We start from the raw sequence: 8,720 nt of genomic DNA, 5'->3' as shown, positions 1-8,720 counted from the left end.
GGGAAAAGGATTTATCTATTAAAACACTGAAGATATAACAAGGATTTCACATAAACTTTCCAAATAACATTTTAATGTGTGTTTAATGAAATTTTTAAAAGAAAATTGGAGGACACTGCAGGGACAAACATATTAATGCTATGAAATGGACAAAACAAGGGGATTCCGAATATCTGACGGAAAAAAAACGATAAACATCCTGAATTCACCCTTCGTGAGTCTACTGTGTCCATTTGTGTCGGTAGAATCAACACAAGCCCTGACATTATTCGGTTGGTTTTAATAAGAAAAAGAATAGTCGGAAACCCGATTCAATATTTATTATGAGAATTACTGCTTATATCAATTCCAGACCTTTTCAATTTTTCCATTGGTCCCAGCCGACACATTGGTTGCACATAAAGACATTATTTGGGTCCAATTCTCGTTTTATTTTCTCTAGTTTGGCATAGTTGTCTCCCCAGAAATCAGTCTTCCAGGTGGAGCTTTTTCCTGTGGATTCGTTAGGATAGCTTCCATTTCCAAACTGTCGAAGCTGCGCGTTTTTAGCAATCATAAAATTTGAGAAAACTTCGTCAGTTGACCCATCACCATCCCAACTTGCGCCTATGGTTACAGAGAGTAATGCTGAACGGAAACCAGGATGAACAGATGTTTCATTTACTCCAACTTCCATCATTTTCCCTGAAAATAAATGAAAATTAAATATTTCGTTTGTTAATTATGAAATTTTAAAATAATCTAAGTTTGTAACTATTTGGTAAAACATTCCAGTAATAACCGAATTTATGGCATAAGTTGGACCACCTTTATATGGACAATCAAAATTTGGGTAAAATGGGTATATTATGGCCTAGAACCCTCTGTTACAAGTTTTTGGATCGGACTCCCTATAACAAAGAACAAAAACTATGGATCCACCACTCCTTTGAATGCAAAATAGTAGATGAAATTGTCAACTTAATTGCACAGGTGATACTAAGTCCTTGATAGAAGCAAGTTTGTTTTTTTTTGTGAACGTCTTCCTGTGAGTAAGTCTAAGTTTTCTTATTACGTTCACATTCTCCAGGTTAAATAAAGTTGCAATGGCAACACTTACATACATGTACCATTAGGTTTTGTTATGTTTTATAAAGAAAATATATTGTTATTTTAACGTGAAGAAACCTAGATATGAGACATTGAAGTAACTAGCTTTTCAAATAAAGATACAAGGCACCTCTTAAATATTCCATAAGTAGATAATACCCATTTACCGCGTATGCGTTCTAGTTGAAATCAAAACAAGACTACACATGACACATATACATTTATATTAAAATTAGACTGATATGCCACGTTACCAATATTCATCCATAATAATTTGAAGTAATATCTAATAAAAAAACATTTTTCCCATTATGATTCACGTATTATTCAAACTCACCTCCTAGTAGAGTGGCAGTAAGTCCGGTAAGAGAACCAGTTTTGGGATATGATATAATGTTCTTAAGAAATTCTGCAAAAGGTTTGGTAAGGCTCTCCTTCTGGGCTAAAGTCCCAATTACATAATTTCTGAAATTATATACATATTCGTTTCCAAACATGTTGCAAAATAATCTTTATTGCAAAGTTACACCCTTTAGGGTCTAGCAATACAACATACAATACAGAAAATAATGCCTCCTTTATGAGATGATTAATTTCTTCACAAATCTAAAATATAAGATAGATTGAGTCTTAATGAAAGAGTTCAAAGTAAACCTACCAAAATCAATCCTAGCGCCTATATTAGAGGCTATCCTCTGAAGAATTAATATTGTTTTACAAAATTTTGAATGAACCCTCTCAAAATAATAGTTTTCTACAATATTCAAAATATCACAGAAGGTGTTATTCTTTTCTGTTCTAACTAAAACATTAAATGTGGTTATAAAATGATCCATAAACCAAACTTTTGAATTGTATATCCAAATAGATCTGATGAGTATTAAATAACCTGCATGCCAAAGTTGTAGACACAAAAGGAAAATTTATCGTGCATTTTCACAAAAGTAATAAAACTTTCAAACTCATTTTTGCAAGTTCCTTTGACGGCTTAACTAGATTTCATCTAAAATCTATGTAACTTCAATATCCTTAACTTCTGCTGTGGCATTATCATATAGTGACATGTATTTCAACTTTCACTTGAAGGAGTAATCATTACGTTTATTCAAAGAATTTTGAGGACCCTGATGTGTCTGGGATAACAATACTGGATCATCAACATAACTAAGACTTAAAAATTTTCGAGCACCTCAAAAAGGAGGAGAACAGTTACTCTCAAAAATAGTATGGAAATCATTCCAAAAACAATTGAACAAAAAGGGCTGAGGCTGTCTCCTTGTCGTACACCTCTCTGAATATTGAACAAATCTTAATGTTAATGGCAAATTTTCAGAAATGACTGATATAAACTGTACATACACTTGCTTGCATTGTAAAACTAACCCCAGCTTTAGTTTTTATTAATTAATATACCATTCTATTGCGTCATAGAAAATCAAATGCATCCTATAGATCTGCAAACCATGCAATTTTATTTAGTAAAAGTCTTCAAAATGAAGATATATTTTGGAACCTACTAATTAAAAATTTTCCGCTATTTGTATTTACCGAATTATATGAATATGACGAAGATCATATATTCGTAACACTACTTGGAAAAAATGTAGTATTTGATGACATAGACCCTTAAGACTTTATGAGACTTTGCCACTTACATATCGTTCAATGCCTAAGTCACTACAATTAACTCTTGAGGGACGGAATGTAAATACGCTAATGCAGGAATAACTTCAAATTTTATTTGTAAGAGGAAATAAAGTTATGAATGAATGATTTCACAATGTTTTATTTGTCTTTTGTTTAAAACACAGCTCTAAAGTTTTGACAAACAATTTAACAGAGATATTCCTCTATATAATTTTTGATATCAGATTTGTCTCCTGCTTTCTGAATAAAAACAATAAAGCTTTTCTTGTTTGTTAAATAACTGATGATAATATTCAGTTGTAGAGTTTCACAATGGATTTAGTAACCAATATACTTCCATGTTTTATAATTTCATTAGAAATCAAATCTGGCAAGTTTTATTTCAGTTCTGGATTTCTCAACTTTACATATTATAGTAATGACAGTCCGTTTGAATATTGTGTTTTAAATCATTTTCTACCCTTACAAGATCTTGAACATTTTGTTCGATTTTTTTTATCATACCCTTTAGTTTTTTTGGAAACCTTGCTCATAGTTATCAAAATCAAAATCAGAACCCTAACTGCTATTGTTTTCTTCATTTTTTTTTTTGGTTTAAAAGTTCGTAATAAAGTCCCAGTATCTCTTATGATCTATATCTTGGAATTAAATAACTTTTCAAACATTAGTTCTTTTTAAATTATTTTCTTTTTTTGGGAATAAGCTTTTTAAAGTCTTAAGCATGTTCAAAAAATGAAGTTTTCAGGAGTGAATTAAAAAGATTTTACGCAGTTCTGTTCTTTTACTTAAATAGCTTTGTCAACTCATGTTTTTGTATAATTTTCTTCTTATCTTACAGTCACAAAACAATAAAAAATCTCATTAGACACTTAAGCACACATATTCCTTTCGGGAATATTTTTCAGTTAAGTGCTACGTGACGTCACGTTGGTTGTGCAGCTATAGAATAATTTTCCTTATCATACCTTACATAATAAAGGATTAAGTCTATAGGATGAAATATAATCAAGTGACATATTAATTTGGATATTTTTGTTTTAATCTCAAGAAAGGTTGAATAACCCCCAAAGTTCATGCCATCATTGAATAACCCTATTATTCACCCGTCAAAAATAAATACAAGAGCAGGTGAATTACCCATCTTTGAACATTTTTGTAAGGTCTTTGTTTGTTCGGTATAATAAAACAATAACGGCACTCCAATTTGGTGAATATAAAAAATTGTCAACCTCACAAAGGCTAAAGCCCTCTGGGAAATAACCCTAGTTCGGGTTGACAATTTTTTATATTCACCTCTTCAGAGGGCCGTAATTGTACATTCTCACTCAACTGGCGTGAGATTTAAAATTATCGTATAGCAAGATCAATGGGATTTTAAACAAAATAACGATATAAGTAAATACTGCACAACGAAACATGGGGATGTTCTTGTCTCTTAATGGAGAAATAAATCTCTATTAGTTCATTCTGTGAATTATATATAAATTAATTACCTGTAGTAAAGCTCGTCCTTCGCGTTCTTTTCGTAATCCCAAAATGAGGTCTTATTTTCATAACTACAGTAGTATTGGAGTTCTGGTTTATAACTGAACATTTTGTCCATGTAGGCTCTCGATGTAGTGTTCCATTCACCGAAATGGTTGAAGTAGAAGGAAACTGACCCGACTTTATTAGTGTTCATGAAAGGCACAATCGACATGAAAAAGTATCTAAAAGAGAAACAAAAATCATTAACTGTGGTGTCACTTTCATTCGTTGGTAATTATTTTTCGCCATTTTTATGGCAGTTTTTATCCGTGGATTATGGTTTTCTTATTGACAAGCATTTTGTTGGGAATTTAAACTCGTGATTTGTGAATTGATGCCAATAAAGAAAATCACAAAAAGGAAACAAACCAAATTAAAACAAAAGACATGTGTTGAGAGACTGTCCATATAGAAATCAGTGATATTCAATGATATGGTGACAAAGGGTAAATTTTATCCAATCAACTTTTTTGTTCCAATGTAATGTAAAGGCAATTTTAATGAAAGAAAAAACAATGTTCAAATTCCTTAACAAATCAATTAAATTATAACCAGACCAAAGAGTTATTTCCCTTTATTTTAAATAGTGTTTTATATAATTTTTTTTATTCTTATCATTTTCTGTAAACAAATATAGTTAAAATGATTGAAAAATAATTTGTTTAAGTTATTTTATAAGTTTGTTTTACATTCAAATTTGAATGGTAAAATTACAAACATTCATTGTAAAAAAAAACCTTTTTGGCAGAAAAATTCTTTCAAAGGAGAGATGATTGGCGGAAAAAAATAAAGGTTATTTTAGTTGTTTGAATACTGCAAGAAAAAGGGATTGGCGACCTCAATTTTCTTTTTGAAATATTAAAGTTTATTGTTCTTTTTATAAATTTATAAGAAACTATATACTAGTTTTTCAATAGTTTGCGAAAATTTGTGAAAATTTCCTACAAAAAAATACCGTTAAATTGGCTCATTTATCTCGAAAACAATGTCGGTGATCTATGTTTTTACATTAAATCATCTTCAAGAAAAAGAAGGGAAATGTGTCTACTAGAAAAATTAAGTATGATCTACCTTATATGAATGGATACACGTGATTTTTTAAAAGATTCAATATATCAACTATTAACCTTTGGTGTACCAAGTTCACTACGAATACACATTTTCTTTTTTTTATACTTGGCATGACAAACAAACAAATATGTCGGTAAAAAAATGTTATGATAATTACCCTCCCCATTGTTTTGGCATGTCAGGTAAAATGGTAAAAAGGTGGTCCAGGACCGAATCGACGACACTGATTTTCTCTCTAGCTAAGTACATTGGGTATGCACAACTAAACGTAACCATAGCCTTTGGCGACTCTTGGAGACGGAAGGTAAATCTGGTTGCAATGCCAAACGTACCACCACCACCTCCTCGGAGGGCCCAGAATAAGTCTGTATCCGGAGAAAATGATTTGACGCCATTTATGTCGATAGTCGTTGTTCCACTGCCATTAGCGACGACAACTTTGGAATCTGCCGTAACCATCTCGACTTCTACAAGATTATCCACTGCCAAGCCATATGTCCTGGATATAGGACTATGTCCACCGCCTAATGTATATCCACCTATTGCCACTGTATGGGCACTACCACCGATCATCACACGATTAACTTTATCAAGCTGAAATATTGAATTATATCTGAATTCAAGTTATACAAGTAGGACAAAAACTTTGTTCACATAAATGCTCATAGCTAATAATCTTATTCGCACTGAATGAGGTACGGACCTTTTGAATTCAGGGGGCGGAGTGCCAGCATCTGAATTGAAAAAAAAATACTCTGATCCACATTAGCCTATGGAAAAGTTATTTTCCAATTATGTTATGTATTAATAATATAGTATATTTCTGGTCAACGATGCATGCGCTAAAATTCGCTGGGCCGCAATAAAGTTCCAGTTACTACGGTCAGTGCCTAAATACTCGTTCTTGATATCGCTGGCGTTCAAACACATATACAATTTTTTTTATATCGCAATTATAGGTAAACCATTGATTGATGCGTTCACACGTTCAAATAATGTGCATTCGCAGCATATGTTCAATTCGAAACGAAATGCTCGCTTTAATAGCTCAGTTCGCACTATGCTGTTGTTACACGACGAAAAATGATCATCCAACCTCGGATGTGCATCATTGAAAACGTGAAGTCAATGTAATGCAAAAATTGACTTTTAGTCTAATATGAATCGATACACATTAGAATCTTCATTAAGTGATGGTGAAATTTGAATTCAAATTTGATTCGCATTGATTGAGTACGAAGTTTTTATCTTACGATGCATCATTCATTTCAATGTTCTGGTACTTATGTTTGGTGCATGCAATTGCTTTGATTAAAAATAATTGTTATTAAAAGTAACATACAATGTTTACGTACTACCATAATTATTGTTATTCATACCTCTTCATAAACACTTTTCCACTGGTTGCCCGACTCCAAACTGATTTCTCCCATCGGACAGTCAGGTCGGTCAGAATTCAGTTTGATTGACATTTCAGTCATGTTCCCAAGATATATCATGAAAGCGCCATCTGCAGTTGATCTTCCTTGGAAATCATGTCCAGACGATTGGACGACGATTCGCATGTTTTTACTTTGAGCCCAAATAAGAGACTTTTGAATATCAGCCGTGCTACGTGCAACCATTACCATAGAAGGGAATTTAGTTACACGGAGATTTTTCATTGGGACTATTTCATCGTATTCGTTATCATCGGGCAAAAGTAAGGATCCATCTAGAGTTTTCATGAATTGGGAAACAGCTGTCTGGCTTGGCCAACAATTCGCGCCTGGGTAGCAGTGAATTGATGGCTGTGTTTCTTTTGGACATGGCTGTTGAGTGTTGCTCTGTAAATTATTCAGGCCAGGAACCAGTAGAAGTCCATATAATGGGTAAAGTTGCAGGAGTATAGAACTGTAACGTTATATAAAATATAAATGTTATATAACGGATGTCTATCAGAAGGCAATGTTTTCAAGAACACAAATGCGTTAATTGACAATAGACTATATACAAAGTCTACACATAGACTGGTGCATGGTCTGACTTTCCTTTGTTCAATAGAACATTATGAAGATGTCTTTCTCTTTATTACAGCACCTTTAGTAGTAATCAGGAAAAAATGTTTTTTAAGCCTGTGAGTGAGTTAACATTCAGTAATACAGTAGTGTGATATATATTTCTGAAGATGATGTTTTATACATATTAGACCAATAAATCTGGTTAAATAATAAGTGTTTCCTATAATCATACTAACCCTATTTTTTCAGCTAAAAATAGTGTACCCTTAAGGTTTTATTTTGGACATTTTTCAGTGTCATAATGTTCTCACGTGCATCATATTCGATTCAATGTAAACAAAATTGTAAAATAAGAAGAATCCCTACCAACCTACCTTATTAAAAGCACAAACGGGTCTATTGTCAATCATTATAATAACAAACCAGATTTTTTAATATTATTTGGCAAAATATGGACAAGAAATTCTGTTAGAATGCATTTCAAGATAATATTACCTTGCGGCCTACAAATCGTTTTTCAGACACCACCATGCATTCAATTACATGTTTTAAAGTTATAAAATATAAAGGCATCAATAACATGTACATCTACCATTAGCAATACAAGACAATTAAATAATACCTTAGTGTTTATAGCATTTTAAATAAAATGAATCATTTAAAAAGTCTATTATTTTGTAAACTTTAAAAATGAATGCGATAAATTTTTAATGGCTATTAGATAAATTCCGAACATCAATTACAGTATTTTAACATTAAATTAGTAAAATAAACTCAGTATACAAATTTTACAATTTCAAGAGAAGAATATCTGAAATTTTACAATTTGATAATATTCAACATGGCTGCATCTACTTACATGGTCTGGATCCACATTTTAAAGACAACACTCGCTCTGCTTACCTACTTAAAACCCCACACTATCTTTTATACTTCGTTGGATTGCCAAATATAATAACAACGAAACATCGTGTGATAAAATAATCAGAAAAACTCTTCAGAAGGTTACTTATTAGGATGATTTGGTAACCGGGCTATGGGATTTCCATAATACTACTGCACTTATTTATTACCACTTTAATACAAATTTATTTAAGTCGTTTTCTTCGATTTTCTTTTATGCGACTATGATCAGGGTGTACAAACACATTCACTATGCTACAGCATGTTGCACGCACCGTGCTAATTTTTCTTAAAATTTGAGTGAACGGTTAGAAAATATATAGAAAATAAATAGCAATAGCACCATTTTTACTTAGATCTATAATAGTTCTTTCTCTTTGATTTTTCGTGTGCTTAAACCCTGTTTTGCCGAAAAAAAATCCTAGTAAAATTAGTTGAAAGCGGCCGATGCATTTTTATGTAAATAATCAGCCCCTTGTTTCA

At 32.1% G+C, this 8,720-nt stretch overlaps 1 protein-coding gene across 1 annotated transcript; it reads right to left on the bottom strand.

Moving 5' to 3' along the window:
- Nucleotides 1-305: 305 nt before the first annotated feature.
- LOC148606910 (uncharacterized) lies at nucleotides 306-8,336 on the bottom strand. Its single transcript, XM_088546762.1, has 6 exons — nucleotides 8,194-8,336; nucleotides 6,714-7,227; nucleotides 5,492-5,928; nucleotides 4,230-4,445; nucleotides 1,427-1,554; nucleotides 306-684 (listed from the first exon to the last, which is right to left on the bottom strand). Exons 1-6 carry the CDS (start codon nucleotides 8,208-8,210, stop codon nucleotides 359-361), a joined length of 1,638 nt encoding a protein of 545 aa, XP_088402888.1. The 5' UTR covers nucleotides 8,211-8,336; the 3' UTR covers nucleotides 306-358.
- Nucleotides 8,337-8,720: the final 384 nt, after the last annotated feature.

This window comes from Perna viridis, chromosome 9, assembly GCF_037379345.1.
Source record: "Perna viridis isolate PV_CMFRI_1.1 ecotype Kerala chromosome 9, ASM3737934v1, whole genome shotgun sequence".
NCBI classification, from domain to species: domain Eukaryota; kingdom Metazoa; phylum Mollusca; class Bivalvia; order Mytilida; family Mytilidae; genus Perna; species Perna viridis.
The sequence above is the reverse complement of the archived record's forward strand: the minus strand, read 5'-3'. Positions and strand labels throughout refer to the sequence as shown.

Bases quoted from the DNA above. Each gene is read 5' to 3' on its own strand.
- LOC148606910 (XM_088546762.1), bottom strand. The intron at 5,929-6,713 runs GTATGAATAACA...TCAATATTTCAG, and splicing joins GGAAAAGTGTTTATGAAGAG to CTTGATAAAGTTAATCGTGT. The intron at 1,555-4,229 runs GTAATTAATTTA...ATATAATTTCAG, and splicing joins AAGGACGAGCTTTACTACAG to AAATTATGTAATTGGGACTT.